General features: G+C 41.6%; 1 protein-coding gene across 1 annotated transcript in view; it reads left to right on the top strand.

Moving 5' to 3' along the window:
- The first annotated feature begins 7,165 nt into the window (after positions 1 to 7,165).
- xylt1 (xylosyltransferase I) overlaps positions 7,166 to 18,427 on the top strand; it is a 120,105-nt gene continuing 108,843 nt past the window's right edge. The window contains exon 1 of the mRNA XM_047364458.1: positions 7,166 to 10,272. Within this exon, the coding sequence (XP_047220414.1) occupies positions 9,979 to 10,272 (294 nt within the window). The 5' untranslated portion in view covers positions 7,166 to 9,978. The remainder of the gene's footprint in view (positions 10,273 to 18,427) is intronic.

The raw sequence follows: 18,427 nt of genomic DNA, 5'->3' as shown, positions 1-18,427 counted from the left end.
TCCAGTGCTGCTTCTCTGTAGCCCAGGTCAGGCGCTTCTGCCGCTGTTTCTGGTTCAAAAGTGGCTTGACCTAGGGAATGCGGCACCTGTAGACCATTTCCTGCACACGCCTGTGCACGGTGGCTCTGGATGTTTCTACTCCAGACTCAGTCCACTGCTTCCGCAGGTCCCCCAAGGTCTGGAATCGGCCCTTCTCCACAATCTTCCTCAGGGTCCGGTCACCTCTTCTCGTTGTGCAGCGTTTTCTGCCACACGTTTTCCTTCCCACAGACTTCCCACTGAGGTGCCTTGATACAGCACTCTGGGAACAGCCTATTCGTTCAGAAATTTCTTTCTGTGTCTTAGCCCTCTTGCTTGAGGGTGTCAATAGTGGCCTTCTGGACAGCAGTCAGGTCTGCAGTCTTACCCATGATTGGGGTTTTGAGTGATGAACCAGGCTGGGAGTTTTAAAGGCCTCAGGAATCTTTTGCAGGTGTTTAGAGTTAACTCGTTGATTCAGATGATTAGGTTCATAGCTCGTTTAGAGACCCTTTTAATGATATGCTAATTTTGTGAGATAGGAATTTTGGGTTTTCATGAGCTGTATGCCAAAATCATCCGTATTAAGACAATAAAAGACCTGAAATATTTCAGTTAGTGTGCAATGAATCTAAAATATATGAATGTTCAATTTTCATCATGACATTATGGAAAATAATGAACTTTATCACAATATGCTAATATTTTGAGAAGGACCTGTAATTTGAGACATGTATTCTGCCCCCTACTGGATTATCATTACACTACAGGCAATGGTTTTTTTCCCCCCTTTTCAAAATGTCTGCTCCCATGAGGTTGGTCACATGTTTTTTCAGGAAAGTTTTTGCCAGTTTTAGAGAAGTTATGGTAAGAATAACATATACATTGTTATTCACTTTTTTAGATTAATACTTTATGTTTTGAGACAATGCACAATTACCTAAAAATGTATTCTTTAGATTACAGTTAAATCGTGTTAAAATGTGTGTATCCTATTTGGTACTGCAGGTACCAAAGGTGCTTCATCACTGAACAGTCATGTAACACAATTCAGCCACACACTATTTTGTTTAATCAATAATTATCATTAAATGCTATTTCATAATAAACTATGGGTTCTTTCACCATAACAATTAATATAAATCCATAATCTTTATGGTGTATTGACCAGTAATCTGTGTATTTTAAATGTCAAAAAGATTAGAGGAAGAAGAGAGAAAAAGTACTTTGAAAATGTTATCAACATGATAATGGATGGGACTTCAAGTGATATAGAGCAGCTAGGAGAAGATGATGAGGATGATGATGAGGACTGGTCTCCCCAGGCTATGCATGATGAGCAAAATTCAGAGAGCAGTGATGAGGAAAACCGTCGGGATCAAAGTATAGCGCAGACAAACATGGAAGTTGAGGTCCCAACAACAATTCTGGCAGCCTCCTGCCAGAGGGCAGAGTCTCAAAGAGTCTGTGACCAGGGTGGAAGGGATCAGCCAGAATCTTCCCTGCCCGCTTCAGGGTCCTGGAGGTGTACAGTTCCTGGAGCGACAGTAGACTGCAGCCCATCACCTTCTCAGCAGACCGAATGACACGCTGCAGCCTGCCCTTATCCTTGGTTGTAGCAGCGGCATACCAGATGGTGATGGAGGAGGTGAGGATGGACTCAATGATGGCTGTGTAGAAGTGCACCATCATAGTCTTTGGCAGGTTGAATTTCTTCAGCTGCCGCAGGAAGAACCTCCTCTGCTGGGCTTTCTTGATGAGGGAGCTGATGTTTGGCTCCCACTTGTGATCCCGGGAGATGATGGTTCCCAGGAAGCGGAAAGATTCCACAGTGTCAATTGTGGAGTCACAGAGGGTGATGGGGGCAGGTGGGGCTGAGTTCTGCCTGAAGTCCATAACCATCTCCACTGTCTTTAGAGCGTTGAGCTCAAGGTTGTTCTGGCTGCACCAGTCCAACAGATGGTCCACCTCCCATCTGTACGCGGACTCGTCACCATCAGAGATGAGTCCGATCAGGGTGGTGTCGTCCGCAAACTTCAGAAGCTTGACAGACTGGTGACTGGGGGTGCAGCTGTTGGTGTACAGGGAGAAGAGCAGAGGAGAGAGGACACAGCCTTGGGGGGAACCAGTGCTGATGGTCAGGGAGTCAGAGACGTGCTTCCCCAGCCTCATGCGCTGCTTCCTGTCAGACAGGAAGTCAGTGATCCACCTGTAGGTGGAGTCGGGCACACTCAGCTGGGAGAGCTTCTCCTGTAGCAGAGCTGGGACGATGGTGTTGAAGGCAGAGCTGAAATCCACAAACAGGATCCTGGTGTAGGTTCCTTTGGAGTCCAGGTGCCGGAGGATGAAGTGAAGGGCTAAGTTGACTGCATCATCTACAGACCTGTTGGCTCTGTAGGCAAACTGCAGGGGGTCCAGGAGGGGGTCGGTGATGTCTTTTAGGTGTGAGAGCACAAGGCGCTCAAAGGACTTCATCACCACAGAGGTCAGGGCGATAGGTCTGAAGTCATTAAGCCCTGTGGTCCTTGGCTTCTTGGGAACAGGGACGATGGTGGAAGACTTGAAGCAGGCTGGCACATGACATGTCTCCAGTGAGGTGTTAAAAATGTCTGTGAAGACTGGAGACAGCTGATCAGCGCAGTGCTTCAGGCTGGCTTGGGCTTGTTGTTGGTGATCTGCTTGGGCCCTTTCCACACAGATGCAGAGTCGTTGGCTGAGAACTGGTTTTGGAGCTTCTCAGAGTTCAGTGGTTTGGCCTCTTTCACTGTGCTGTACATGTACTTCAAGCAGTTTGTCACTGATGAAATGCTCCTGGGGATTGCAGAACAAACAAACATTTATAGTGTTCAAAAAGAGGGGAAGTCCATAAACACAACTGCAAAGGAGATAGAGCAGGTTCTGGGCATGTACATGCATATGGGGCTAGTACAGATGCCCTTTGTGAGAGCCTATTGGGAGATGGAAACAAAGCTTCCTGCTGTTTGTGACATGATGTCTAGAGATCGGTTTCTGAAATTGCTAACCTTCATTCACTTTCAGGACAACCTCAGTGCATCTGATGATGCAAAAAAAGACAAACTGTGGAAGCTCAGGCCATGGTTACAGAAACTACAAGAACACTTTCTGTCCATTCCTCCTGAAGAATGCCATGCAGTTGATGAAATTATGGTACCATTCAAGGGAAAGTCTCATCTACGTGTCTACATGCCTGCGAAACCTCACAAATGGGGTTTCAAGATGTGGGGACATGCTGGACAAAGTGGCTTTCTTTATGATTTTGATGTTTGTCAAGGTGCAGAAAATCCAACCAGGGAAAAGTCTGATGTTGGTGTTACAGGAGACATTGTCCTGAAAATGACATCAACATTTCCAGCAGTAAGGAATCACAAGGTCTTTGCAGACAACTACTTTACATCAGTTTCCCTGGTCCAACACCTAAAAGAGAGAGGAATCCATTTCACTGGAACAATCCGCACAAACAGGATGAAAGACTGCATCATGAAGGATGAAAAAGAACTGAAGAAGAGTGGAAGAGGGTCAATGGACTTCAGAGTGAACCAGGACAACAACATAATTGTGAGATGGTATGACAACAAAGCAGTGAACCTGATTTCCTCATTTATTGGAATTGAACCTGTGGGAAATGTGAAATGTTGGGATCGCAAATCCAAAACTCATATAATGGTTCCCAGACCAGCCATTGTTGAAACATATAACAAGTTCATGGGAGGTGTTGGTCTCCTTGATATGCTAGCTGCACTTTACAAGTTCAGTTTCAGATCCCGAAGATGGTACATGTACATATGGTGGCACACTATTACAGTAGCAGTCATCAATGCTTGGAACCTCTACAGAAGAGATCAGCTGAAGCAACCCAAAACAAAACCCGCGGCTCTACGAAGATTTCAGGCTTTGGTTGGCACTTCTCTCATAAATGCAGGAAAGGTCAAAATCAAGAGTGGTAGACCACTATCCTCTCCAGAAGCGACTCCAACACCACCCCGTAAAACACCAAGTTGCAGTGTGCCTCCTGATGTGAGAAAGGATGGCATTGATAATTTTCCAACATGGGAAACCAGACAGAGATGCAAGCACTGCACTGGCAATCACTTTTCACATGTCTACTGTAAAAAGTGCAAGGTACATCTTTGCCTGAACAAGGACAGAAACTGTTTTGGTGCCTACCATGATGTGAAATAAATAGCTGTAAAAAGCTGTAGGTGAAAACAAACTCAGAGAAAAACTCCCTCAAGTGTTCTGTACTTTCCAAATGTTATGGACAATATTTGTTTTTTTATATTTAACTCACATTGTTGCGAGCCAAAAGTTGCAAGAAAAGCCTGCCATTTTAAAAATGATATAAACAAAAATATCATAAACACAAAGATATGGTAATTTTTTTTTATTTTTTTTATTTTGTTTCAAGGCTTAATAAACATTAAAGTTCCAAATAATTTGAATTTTCTGACTATTTTTTGATGGGTCAGGCTTTAAAGGGCTAAGTTACTAAACATGACGATTAACCTTAACCAGTACTGTGAACAATTATTTGCTCCTTTTAGATTTCTTCTGATTTTGTTTTGTCACAGTTAAATGATTCACTTTGAAGTTTAATAAAGATATTGGTTGATGCAAATTAAAGCAGTTTGCAAATTATGTTATTTATTGAAGGGAAAACAAGCTTTGCAAAGCTGTGTTATAATCATGAATTTGCTCATTAACCCCATTTCTTGATTTAATTTCACACAGTCACAACCAGATTGATCACTGTCATACAAGGAAAATTAGATCACATTACTAGAAACTGTCTGACAACATCAAGTAAGCTAAAAGATCTTAAAAGCAACAAATCAGTCTCTGAACTAAGGTAATTCAAGAACAGATTAGGGAAAAAAAGTAAATGGCACAAATTTGTAAGGATTATAATGGCATGTAAAAATTAAGTTTGTTTTGACCCAAATGCAAGCTGACTGAGAAACAGTGTTAGGAATTGATGTGAAAATTATTGAACATAAACAATGATGTTTCTTCCAGAGTTCCAGAAGAGGATTTTTGTTCCAGGATCTTCTCTAAAGGAATGGGAGTTAGTAGAAATCCAAGGAGAGTATGAAAAGGGATGTTAATAAGATTGATATCTTACTTGTTTTTCTTTATCTACAGGCAGGGGGAGGAGGTGCAGCCTAATCCTGGATTGGTGTGAAGACTGCTGACCAGAGAGTAGTGAGGTTGTGTTCTTGTAGATTTGTGACCATCAGTTAGGAAGTTGTGAAGGAGGGCAGGTAGGCAGGTAGAGGTAAGTTTAGTAGGGGGAACCTAGTTGAGGATTGGCAGCAGATGTTCGTGAAGGAAGACCAGAACTCTGGCTAAGAATTATCTGGTTGTCCTTAGGATTCTCAGAGCAGATTACAGCTGTTGTGGATTCTCCTAGAGCGCAAGAGAATGAGTCTGAAGCACAGTGAGACAAAGAGTAACCCACTAGGAAACAGAAAATACATAGCAAAGAAGACCACCAGATTTTACCACAACCAGAGTTCCCCATTAAGCGTAGAAGGGACATCTGTCAGATTCTTTTAATGAGGAACAGGTGAGAGAGAGCACCTCAGTGGACTGGCAATGCCTACCTGGAGAGAGAGAGCCAGGAGCAGCAGAAGGGAGGAGAAAAAAAACATCCAGAGTATAACGTTTCTAAGGCCTTTGAACACCAGCTAACATTTGCTAAAAAACAACTCGAGTGGGTTTATAATTCCTGTTGCTGCCGTTGGTGGCACAACCAGTTTTTTTAGGTTTAGAGGTAGTTAATTCAATTCCATTCAATTAAGTTTTTTATATTGTGCCACTTAACAACATGTATCGTCTCAAGGCACTTTACAAAGTAAATTCACTCAAATCAAATCAAATCAAATCATATAGATTCCAAGTCAACTACATACATTCCAACTGATCCTAGATATCAAATAATGCAGTCAAATTCAGTTACTTTTCCACATAGGACCAGGTTGGTTTGGATCGCTCCCTCTTTTCATTTTTTAAAGGAAACCATAATTTAAAAACTCCCTCTTGTTTTCGATGTGGCGATTTTCCCTAACTGAATAAATGTTCGTTCGTTCGTCTTCCGCTTATCCAGGACCGGGTCGCGGGGGCAGCAGACTCAGCAGAGACGCCCAGACGTCCCTCTCTCCAGACACCTCCTCCAGTTCCTCCAGGGGGAGCCCAAGGCGTTCCCAGGCCAGCCGAGAGACATAGTCCCTCCAGCGTGTCCTGGGCCGTCCCCTGGGCCTCCTCCCGGTGGGACGTGCCTGGAACACCTCCCGAGGAAGGCATCCAGGAGGCATCCGGTATAGATGCCCGAGCCACCTCAACTGGCTCCTCTCGATGTGGAGGAGCAGCGGCTCTACTCTGAGCCCCTCCCGGATGGCCGAGCTCCTCACCCTATCTCTAAGGGAGTGCCCGGCCACCCTACGGAGGAAGCTCATTTCAGCCGCTTGTATCCGTGATCTCATTCTTTCGGTCATGACCCAAAGTTTATAAATGTATTCAAATTAAAGATTGGATTTGTTCCCCTGCATTGAAAGCTTAAATACTTTAAAACTTAATTTTTTAGTGCAGGGCATAGATCCAATCTTTATTTTGAATACACTTTTCAAAGATTTACATTAAGACCTTTTTCCATCTTTACTAGGGGTGCCAGTATTTGTGCAGTGCACTATGGCATGACTTAAACAAAGTGATAGATCATAGTTGAGTTGATTGCAAGTCAAGATAAATGGAAAGATGGATGTGGTAAATGTAGAAAAAAACTAGTGCTAAATCTTGAGACAGCTCTGTATCATAGGCTAGGGTTCTTTTAACCTTAATAAATACAGGGCAAAAAAAAATTTCGGGAAACTTTTACCAAAGTCTTGGATGTGCTTTGCCATATTCTAAAGCTGCTCCATGAAAGAGCAGCAACAAAAAGAACTGAAAATGTTTCTGCTCCTCTGAAGCCTTCTTTTTCAAAAAGAGATGGTCCTTTTCAAGCTGACCTTCTATATGCTGTCAGAGATCAATAATAAAGAATAAGGTTCTGAATATTTATGTAATGTCTATGTAAATTGGATACAGCAGCACAAAAAATCAACAAAGCACTACAGAGAGATGTATGGCCTGCTTTATTTTGGAGAAACGTATGCGGATTGCTTGATTGAAAAAAAACAAAAACTAAGTGAAACTGAAACAAGAAAAATTTGTAAAACAATTGTATTCACTTACAGCTTATTCATGTAGCTGACAAGAAGGAAAGAGAAAGGCTGCCGAGCTGAAAGATGACAGGAGAGCACTGCAGAGGCAAAATGACCTCATACCAAATCAACAGAATAACACTGGAGGCAACATATGAGCCAACAACGAGGAAACAGTAAAAGAAATGAGAAAATCCTGCACATGTAAAGACAGAATCGAACATAAGCGAGAACATCATTTGAATTCATAATGATTTTATGGTTGCAATACAGGATTCAGTGGTAACTTTTAATTTCTGTGCTAGTACCATTGTAATTCACTTGATGGTTCAGACCAGGTTGGGTGTGCTGCTTAAATTAACAGTTGATTTTCATAGAGCAGTAGCTCCCAACCCTGGTTCTCATAGGCCCCTCTATCCTGCATGTTTTAAATGTTTCCCTGCCATCATTATTGGATATTTATGGGTTTCTGCAGAACAAGATGGGATGCTGAGAAGATAATAATGATCACCTGATAAATTTGGACACATCCAAAATATGCTCTACAGGAGTCCTGAATAACAGAATTGAAGATCACTTTAGTGAAACTGAGTTGTTAGTAACTAAGTTGCCATACATGACAGTGACAAGTACCTCACATGTAATTACAGAGTTAATATCCAGTCACAGAGGTGCCAAGACCAAAGCAGATTACTGCGATTGTACAACAGATTTAGCCTCATTAATGTTGGTCAATCATTACCAATAACTACCAATGCGAAACATATTCTGCAGAATGACTGTAACTGGGCACAGAAAACTTCCCATAACAATTTAACAAATACTGATTAAGACGTTTAAGAAAGCCTTAACTTAATATCAGAAAGGTTTCTCTGGTCCACAGCTATCAGGGCATATGATTCAGCATGTGTTACATGGAACATTACTGAAATGGCGACAACGATAAAGTTGCGATATATTGTGCAGCCCTAGCCAATACCTACTTTCTTTACTGATGAGTTGGCAACGTTAAGTTTATTTTCCACTAGTGGGACTTGTACCACAGTTTAAGAACCATGGACATAAAGATGATATGGGCTTCAGTAAGTAGTGCCAGAAAAAGCTTTTCCCTCTAGCAGATGTCTTCTGTTTTTGTTTGTTTGTCAACATTATATGTTCCAGATAATCAAACAAATTTTAATATAAGATTCTTCAAAGATAATCTGAGTAAACACAAAAAGGTGATTTGAAATGATGATTTAATTTATTAAGGGAAAAAAGCTATCCAAACCAAGATGCCCGTATGTGAAAAAACAGTTACCTCCCAATCCTAATAACTGCTTGTACCATCCATGGCAGCAACATGGCTATTAAGCGTTTGCGATAACTGGTGATTAATCGTTTACGTTGCAGCGCAGGGAGTTTGGTACATTCATTCTCTTGGATAGTTGGATTTCAGTCACACCAGAGGGTTTTAAACCATGCATGATTAAAATGTGCCTGAGGTTAAGGTCACAAACCGCTGACTGGACATTTTCCTTTAGGCAGAAAGCAGAATTCGTAGTCCCATCAATGCCAGCAGGTCCCTCCACGTTGCAAAGCAGCAAAGCAGTCCCATACCATTTCACTATCAACACCATGTTTGTCGATATAATGCTCTTTGGCACATGTGAGACAGGCTGTTGTGTTATTCTGGTCAGCAGTGGTATTTGCGTAGAAACTCTCCCAGAGATGCAATTTCACCCAGTCTTTTTCTTATTGTTAAATGATTTACACCGACCTTTTGTGACCTCCTGGGTGAGTTGTCTGTGCTCTCTTGAAGTAACGTTAGTAGCCTGGGAAGGTTCATCACTGTTTCATGTTTTCTCCATTTAATAAAATAATGGCCCTCACTTTCGTTCACTGGAGTCCCAAAGGAAAGAGGTAAACATCTGCTTTTTTCCAGATCAGGCTTTTCCAGAGGTAAACATCTGCTTTTCCAGATCAGGCTTTTCCAGAGGTAAACATCTGCTTTTCCAGATGTTAAATACTTTCTTATCTGTTCTAGATTTTTTTCAGAGTGGACCATGATGTTTTGCTTTTTCAGATCTGTTAGCCTACTTCATGTTGTCAGACATGTACAATTTGAGTGATTTGATGATCTGGAACATTCACTGGTGACAAAAAAGTTTAAAAATAGAAACAAATTGTTAGCGTGTAAATACTTTTCACTTGACTGAAGGCATAATAAAAAAAAACATTATTTTTGGAATGTTTAGCTCAACTGAAACATATGAATTAATGAAGCTGCCTAAGGCAATAATAAGGCTAGGGACCCACAGTTAATGCTCCTGCTGACATCAGTTAACTTGTCTGTCGAGAAGCTCTAAAGGCCCAGTAATTCAGTGATTTTCTGCCTTCCAATAACGCTAAGTGGATATTTCCATATTTGCAATTACCTGGACCTATTTGATAATATCCAAATTCCTCTTTTGATAGATTAAAATGTGGACTAATTTCCGTCACACAGAGATTAAACTGGAAGTGGTGCGATGGCGCCTGGAGCATCACTTCTGTCTGGTTTCACCACACGGTGGCCCTCCTGTCTCTCCTCGACGCTCCTCCTCGCCTCCTCCGCCACCATAAAGCTCAGCCTCCCTCCACTAACACCACCACCTCCTCCTCCTCCTCAGCTGCCTTCCTCTATACTTCCACTCTTCTCATCCCGTCTCCCCGCTCAGAGCAGCAGACGCTCCTCCAGCTCCGTGCAGCGCGGCGTGCGAACATGGTCGGCGGCTCCTGTGCTCGCAGGCTGGCCCGCCGGTCTCGGTCCGCCCTGATCGCAGCCCTCACGGTGCTTCTAGTGCAGACTCTCATTGTGTGGAACTTCAGCACCCTCGACTCCGGCGAAGAGAGAGAAAACGCAGGCTCCAGCGTGCGGGAGAAGAGGGACCGCGTCGCCATCAGCAGAGCCGCCGGCAGTGACTATTTCCAGCGCGGAGTTCAGCAGCGGCGCCAGCCCGGGCAGCAGCATCTCCCTCCGCCGGGGAGGGGGACGTCTCGCCACATACAACAGCCGGTAAGACAGCAGCGCTGGCCGTGTGGTCGCATCATATGCTCGGCGTAAAGGACCTCGTCGGGGTGGTGGTGGAGCGGTTGACAAGCTGGGTAAAACATCCCCTGTTTAGGTCCCTGTTTTTGGAAACAAGCGCTCTGCAGGGCCTCTGAATGAATTTTTGATCGTTGACAGGCTCTCTTTAAAAAAGATGATTGTCTGAGGTGAGCAAGATGCAAAGCGTGCTCCCTTTTAGTCATCCAGTGCATCTGTAGAATGAACGCACTCAAATCCAGACTCCCTTTCTTTATAGGAAAACATGCCAAAGGAAAGTGAAATCGGTTCAGTTCAGGGCAGAGTGGTTACAGGGAAGGGCAAAAAAGGGAGGAAAAATGTCTTTCACAAGATAGCAGCTGTGAAGATGCCTGGACAGCAGAGCCGATGTCTGGCGTTGTAGCCTGTACCTGTCAAGGTCTATTTGGTATTTCAAGTCAACAGTTTATGCACAGCTCAGCAGCACTCTCTCAGCAAAGCCAAAGTGAAACCTAACCCAATTTACAGGGTTGGTTTTGATGGGTGTACTGGGATTAGAGTCTCCAAATTATGTACGTAGACGAAAGCGAACACGGTCTTCGTAGACATGAACAAATCAGCTGATACCGGGGTGTCTGCTGGTCCTTAAAAAGTCTTATAATTCTACCCATCCCGAGTCCTTTGATATTTTTCGTTTGTCTTTTATGTTCTAATAGTTTTGGCTGTGTTGTTGCATAAACCTGGGTCAGGTTGGGTATTTTGGGATGACATTTTGATTTTTTTTTTTCTTCAAGTCTTTAATATGCATTTTAAACAAAACAAAGCAATCTGTGTCCCTTCAAATGCATTTTTATAATGCTCTACATTTGCAGGTTGATTTCTATTTATTCATTCACGGGTGTTGAAATTCTTTCAGTATTCCCTGTTTTACTGTATTCCACAAAATAAAAATATTTTTTTTCATGTTCTGTAAAACTACCAATTTGCATGTTTGTGATAGGTTAAAAAAATCTACTTTTTGACAACTTAACTTCACAAAGCTGGAGCTCGAAATGAAGGGAACCCAGAGGGCTATAAGTCTCTAATACATCCAGATATTCCATACAAGATCTTAAATTTGTTTAGGGGATGTGTTGAATCTATTTATTTATTGCTTCATACAAAATCTTTGTTTGATGATAAATCAGTTGCTGCTAAAGCTGGTTAATTGGACATTGCCCCTCTCTGTGTTTGCCACTGACTCCAGTATCAACTACTTTTTAAGGAACAAATTTCATTAGCCGAATGTTAAACACTTTAAAAGCTAAACATTTGGATGTAAATTTAAATGTTTTGACTGTACTGGGCCTTGTGATGGACTGGCGACCTATCCAGGGTGTACCTCTCACCTGTAGAGTGCTGGAGATCGGCACCAGATCCCCTGTGACCCTGTACGGAAGGAGCGGGTATAGAAAATGGATGGATGGAAGTGCTGTACTGGACTGTTGCCTGTGTCATTGAACTTGTAGTTTTCGTCATATTTTTGGTGACCTTTGACGTTTCATAATGTGTAAACAATTTGTTGGTTTTTCAAATGTTTTTTAGTGCTGCCTTTATCTGCTGTCATCTTTACGAAGGCAAGCTTTTAACATTAGACTGCAGCTAATGTGGGGTGCTCCCGGTCTGCTGTGGTCCAAGGAAGGAACAGTGGAGAACCGACAACAGAGTAATGGCACTTTGGAGGTAAAGACTCGCTCGTGTGGCCTGACCCAACAGCCAAGCCACTTTAGCTCATATTGCATGAAAACGTTAATGTTGGTTCAGATTAAAAGCTGTCTGATTACAGAACGCATCACAGTTTGTTGTGTATGGGAATAGATAGCCACAGACCAGTCAGGGTCCCTGTACTGGTCATAATGTTATGCCTGACTGGTGCAGATACGAGTCATTTAGGCGTGAATAAGTAAATCATTAACTCTCATGTGGATATTGTGTGTGAAAGACAGCTGCTTGGAGCCTCCTCAGACATACAGACTAAAAGTGGTTGGGCGTCAGTCAAAGTCACGCCAAGGCTGGCTATATCTGAGCCACTTCTGTTACACTCCTCTATGGGCGCTTGTGCTTCTCAGTTTTCATTTATCTGATGCATCTTTATTCAGATCTTGGGGGAAATTAGGAGAAATTACAGCACATTAGGGTGTTGTTATGATGTGCTGCATTGAATTATTGTGCTGCACATTAATTACATAACAGCAACTCCAGATTAGTTATGTCAGAACCTTTTCATGCTGCATCGATACTAATTGGTCCAGTTGTGTTTTCATTGTTAAAGCACCTCCTTTTCAGGAAAGGCTTTTCATCTTCAGCTCGGTCCTTGCAGCTCATCTGCTTCCTGTCAGTCAGTGATAGAGATGCACCGATCAGGCTTTTCCAGACAAATAGTAATCTGGTTGTCTTTGAGGTCTCATCTAATGATTCTGATTGTTAATTCTAATGCCTGTATATAAAAAAAAAGAAAAGAATGGTTATTGCTATGAAGTAGTAGTTAGAATCCAACATAGAAACAAGAATGAAGGATTATAACTACGTATAAATCAAAGCATCTCTAACTCTTTTCCAGCTTTTGCTAAACTCGAAAAAAGGTAGATCCACATACATTGCTCTTGCTTGAGGCCAAAAAGTGTGAAAGTGTTTGTAATGCATTTAATTAAAAGGAACAAAAATCTAAATTGTCAGGATTAGATTTAACAATCTAGAGAAAATTGGCCGTTCCAATGTCTGGGCGATTGATTGGTTAATTCCTCAGAAAAATGTAAATTTTTCACTTTTTGACCTGCGGTTTAATAATCATGGCCATAAAGGAAAAATTGACCGATTCTGATCTCTGGCCAATTTATTGGTGCATCTACCGATCACTTATCAGAGGTGAACAATGGGAAATTGGGTGATTCCAATCTCTGTCAAATAATTCCATATTTCCACTGTCTGACCCTCAGATTACTGATCAGGGCCGATAAGGGGAAAACTGGAAAACTCCAGTGTCTGGCCCATTCTCTACACTGTATAGTTCTGTAGCCCCCAGGTTCAACATACACATCCTCTCTCCGACCTAATCACAAAAATTTCATTTCCTTTTTAATTGTGAGAAGCATGTGTGTCTGAGAGCATCTTTGTGAGTTAGCAAGGCCGTCTCTCCTTGTGTAAGGCTGACGCACGAGTGCCGACTGATGCTATATGAGGCAGTGCATCTGAGGGATGGGCTAGCAGCAATTCGATCTGGAACAGAATGAGCCAGGAGCCAGACTTTCACAATAGGGAGCATTTCTACATGATAACTTGTGTTATATGAGAAAATTATGCATATCTTTAGACACGTCATCCCAGCAGGCAGGAGCTACAGCTGTCATTAGAGCCTGTTTCTTGTTTCTCTTGTGAGAAATGCTCCTTGAAGAGAGTAGACAAGTGTTTTTATTCTCAGAGGTTTCTGTTCACATTTTCTCAGCTTCAGAACTCTGAGTTTGTCTGTTCACGTAGGCTTTGCCTACTTGTTGAGCATTTATCATCCCAAAAAAAATGTCCATATTTATTAATTAGCCTGTCGTCTTTCTCCTCACATCCATTTATTACAAGAGTTAATGTCACAATTATTATTAATAGGCTTGTAAGGGTGGGTGTGAAGAAAGAAAAACATGCCCTCAGCAGCAGATTGAAGAAGAGTTTTCAAAAGCTTCACATCTGGCCATCAGTCTTTTCTTTCCCTTTGCCCCAGTCCTCATATTTTGTCATGATACCCCCCCACCCCCCACCCCCGGGGCCCAGCAGGAGGTTAGGCTCACTCCTGTTGTTAAGAATTTTCCCCTTAGTCATGGTAATACACGTAAAATTACCCCTGATGTACACGTTTTCCACTGCATCAAGTTTTCCAAAAGGTTTCCTATGGCAGTGAAGGCATCACAAGCCATCTGGTGTTGTGTGGATTTTACGCATCTTCTAAACGTTTCCACTGTATGATAATAATACATGTCCGCCTTAACCACAAGTAATTATGAGTTATGATATTAGGATGTTAGTTTTCGTCTCACAGCTTACTGAGACAGACCCTTGTAAGGTGCAGGATTGGTCTCTATGAAGAATAGCTCATTGTCTTTACTGAAACCAGTGAAGTAAGAGCACAGTACTTTGAATATGTAGATATTTTACCTTATTATTTGTACCTCTGTTATGCAGAATTAACCAACTAGAAACAAGCATACTGTGACTGACAATCTTCTGCATCAATGTGGATGAATTTTGACCTGTTCTTCTTTGCAGAATTGTTTAATGCAGGGATATTCAAGGGTTTTCAAGCATAAACTGTTCTTAGCTGGAGTCTCAAAGCCATAGAAATTTCTTAGTAACCCTTTCCAGACTGATACTGTAGATGTTCATGACTTTGTTTCTCATCTGTTCTTGAATTTCGTCAGATTGGCACATTATGTGTTTCTTTTTGAGACCTTTCAGCTTACTTCAAGTTGTCTGACAGGTTGTATTGAAGTTATTTATTGATTCTACTGGATAGTAATCAAGGTGTGGTGAGTGAAATATAACCGAACTTTACAAAAACATGTGGTTGGTCACAATTAATGCCGCCCATCGTATAATATGCCACGGTGTCTATTTTTGAGCAAAACTCTGCCATATCCCATTTTAGTTTTTTATGCCAATGTGTTTAATGCTTCAGTAACTTTTTCCAAGTGCCTCCAAATCTCTAAACCCAAAGCAAAGAGGCCATTGCTGCTTTCCTAAAAGTTAAATTGACCTCCATGGCTGACAGAGGCAGCACTGTCCACTTTGTTCAGACTTTAAGCCAATCATAGTTGTGAGGGAACTGCGTAACTGTGTGGATACACCTGAGTCTGAAAGCATGTGTTAAAACCAGAGAGGCTCTTACCTCTTGTCCTTATTCATTTTAAATTTCATTCTTGATTTTTGGTTTGTGTTAGACTTGATTTTAAAGTGTTGATTGTCTTCTTTTCCCTTTATATTTATTCCATGAAAATATAGAAATCTCCCTTTTTTGCTCAGATGAAACAGTTTTGTCATTTGATTTTTGATATCCATTAAGACTGACCAGGGCTGCACAATATCAAAAATTCATGCAGTTGAAATTTTATTGGTAAATTTTGCAGTGACGACATTGGTACCGATACATCCCCGTTTTCCCGTTTTTTCTCTTATTTCTCTGTGCTTCCAACACTCCGTGATCTTTAGCATCTATGGCACATTCATCTGTTTCAGATATGGGCGTCTACTGCAGGGAGACTCCATCCTACATTGGCATACACACACCTGAAATCTATTATCCTATAATTAATGCATTCCAAACAGTCAACTACGATTATGAAATTTCACACTCATATATGTTAAAGTAGCTGGCATTTGCGACAGAAAAGAGATTTTATTATCATCCCTGTTACCCACTGTTTAACTTACTAGGTACTTACTGAACACTTTAGTGCATAATCATATCCTGGATTAAGAGTAAAATAGATGAATGGATACACATTTTAGTCAAATATCAGACCTTTTAGGAGCAAGTGACCTCACAGACAGTCAGAATTAACATCATTAGATTGAAACAAGACCCAAAATATACTAGGATTATTGTTACTTATTATAATGCATAGTCTACATTTTTAGGAGCTGCACACTTTAGTCTCTTATTACCATTTATCCTCCAACCGCATTCACAAAATGATTCATTCCAGCATGTCTATAATCACAGCGCTGAGTCACTCTGACACATGCATACAGACCACGCTTTCACTAGGAAAATTATCATTTTGGCCTTCCTTGGGAAAATTCTGTTGCTTTGCTATGTGGAACGGTTCTTGCACTGGGAGTTAAAACCAGACCTGAAATCTTTGAGGTTTTCATACAACAGATGCATCATTTTCAGTTCATTTTGCATTTTTGCAAATATTCACTCATTTTGAATTTGATGCTTGCAACATGGTCCAATAAAGCTGGGACAGGGCATAAAAAAACTGGGAAAGTTGAGGAATGCTCCAAGAACACCTCTTAGGAACATTAAACAGGTGAATAGGTTAACTGGTAACAGGTCAGTGTCATGACTGGGTATAAAAGGAGTATTCCCGAAAGGCTCAGTCACTTACAAGCAAGGAGGGGGTAAGGTTCACCACTTTGTGAACAACTGCATGAGCAAATAGTCCAACTGTTTAAGAACAAGATTTCTAAACGTACAAGGCACAGAATTTAGGGATTTAGTTATCTACAGTCCATAATATCATAAAAAGATTCAGAGAATCTGGAGAAATCGCTGCATATAAGCGAGAAGGCCGATTACCAACATTGAATGCCCATGACGTTTGATCCCTCAGTAGGCACTGCAGTAAAAACTGACATCATTCTGTAACAGATTTGACCTTGTGGACTCAGGAGTGCTTCAGAAAACCACTGTCAGTTAACACAGTTTGTCACTTCATCGACAAGTGCAAGTTAAAACTCTACCATGCAAAGCGAAAACCATCTATCAACACCACCCAGAAACGCTGCCAGCTTTTCTGGTCCTCATCTGAGATGGACTGACTCAAAGTGGAAAAGTGTGCTGCGGTCCAACAAGTCCACATTTCAAATTGTTTTTGGAAATCATAGATGTCGTGTCCTCCGGGCCAAAGAGGAAAAGCACTATCTGGATTGTTATCAGCGCAAAGTTCTAAAGCCAAATTTAGACAATTTACACAACGTCCCAAATTAACTGGAATTGGGGTTGTACAGTTTACATTTTTCTTCACAATAGTTACTATTAGCAGCAGAAGCAAAACACTAAGAGAAAGACAGTCAGAGACTGCATACCTCCGCCTCCCAACATAGGGTTACTGATGCCATAAAACAGAAAATCCGGGATCAGGATCTTGATCTGGATCACCTCCAACGTTTAATTGACTTTGGGCTAAGACACACTCGGGATAAAAATTATTGTGCCAAACTTGTGTGGCCGGGACAACAAAATATTTAAAAAGCTGTACGCACCAACTACTGTTTCAAGACAAAATACTTATACACACATCAGATTTTATGTCACATATGGTAGATGTTGTTTTCCTTACAGTGCAGCGTAAAGTGTAATAAATTGTCATTTTATCTGTGTAAACAGACAGAATCAAACCTTATCTAAGTAGCTTTAACTGTATTTTTTTGTTAGCCCAGCCAACATAGGCTGTATTGGTTGTCCACACCCATTTGTCCTCTGAAACAGAGGAAGAGTCTGAATCCTGCAAACAAAGCCTAATATTAGGCTAATCATCATTCGTCTCCATTCATTTGAACAATTTGTAACTTCTCACTGATGCTGGCAGATCCAACCTGTGCAGCATATTCCACCAAAGTGAAACAAAAGCCCGCCATTGTCTGGTGTGACATTTTTAATGGTGTCATTATTTAAGGGCCGTCGTTTTCATTTGTCATGAAAGGGCTTTCATTCACGCTGTTTTTTCCCACTTTCCCCACATGTCAAGTCCACTTCATTCTCGCACTGCCATTCCTGGGGGTGCCGTTTGTTCCCGCTCTGCTTCACGCACCAGTCACTGTCAGCGCAGGGTTTCGTAATACATCAAAGCCACTCTCACAGTGGTAATTGGCATTTAAATTGGCTCTCCTAAAAAGTAAATTGTTCTGAAGTGAGCGCGAGCTGTTCTGCTTTAAACAGACCTTTATGCATACATGATTGCAGGGCTCAAAAACTCCCCGAGGAGACTGTGTGATTTAAAAACTCTTAATGGCCCAATCTTTACAACAATAACGTGTTATTCTGTAAAAATCTGCAACAGGGAGAAGAGTAGAGTTCAGCCTGCCCATCCATCAAAATGTTATTGTGATTTTGCACACGGAGAGCCTCTTTTTCAAAAGTCATTAGCCTGAGAGAGAGGTTGGGAACATATTCAGATCTAAAGGAAGAATTGTGCACCTGAGAGACTTGAAAGAGACTCGCTGAAAACCTGAAATACTTTGATGCTCAAGTGTAGTTTATACACATACTACCGTCCTTCATGCCGCATGAGGAAAAACATTTTATCATTACCATAATGCAAAAGCCCTGTCTAAGCCGATGCCACTAATGTGAAGACGGTCAGCGTGGTCTCCTGAAAGTGTGTGAAATGATGTGCAG

Source organism: Girardinichthys multiradiatus, chromosome 5, assembly GCF_021462225.1.
Source record: "Girardinichthys multiradiatus isolate DD_20200921_A chromosome 5, DD_fGirMul_XY1, whole genome shotgun sequence".
NCBI classification, from domain to species: Eukaryota; Metazoa; Chordata; class Actinopteri; order Cyprinodontiformes; family Goodeidae; genus Girardinichthys; species Girardinichthys multiradiatus.
The sequence above is the reverse complement of the archived record's forward strand: the minus strand, read 5'-3'. Positions and strand labels throughout refer to the sequence as shown.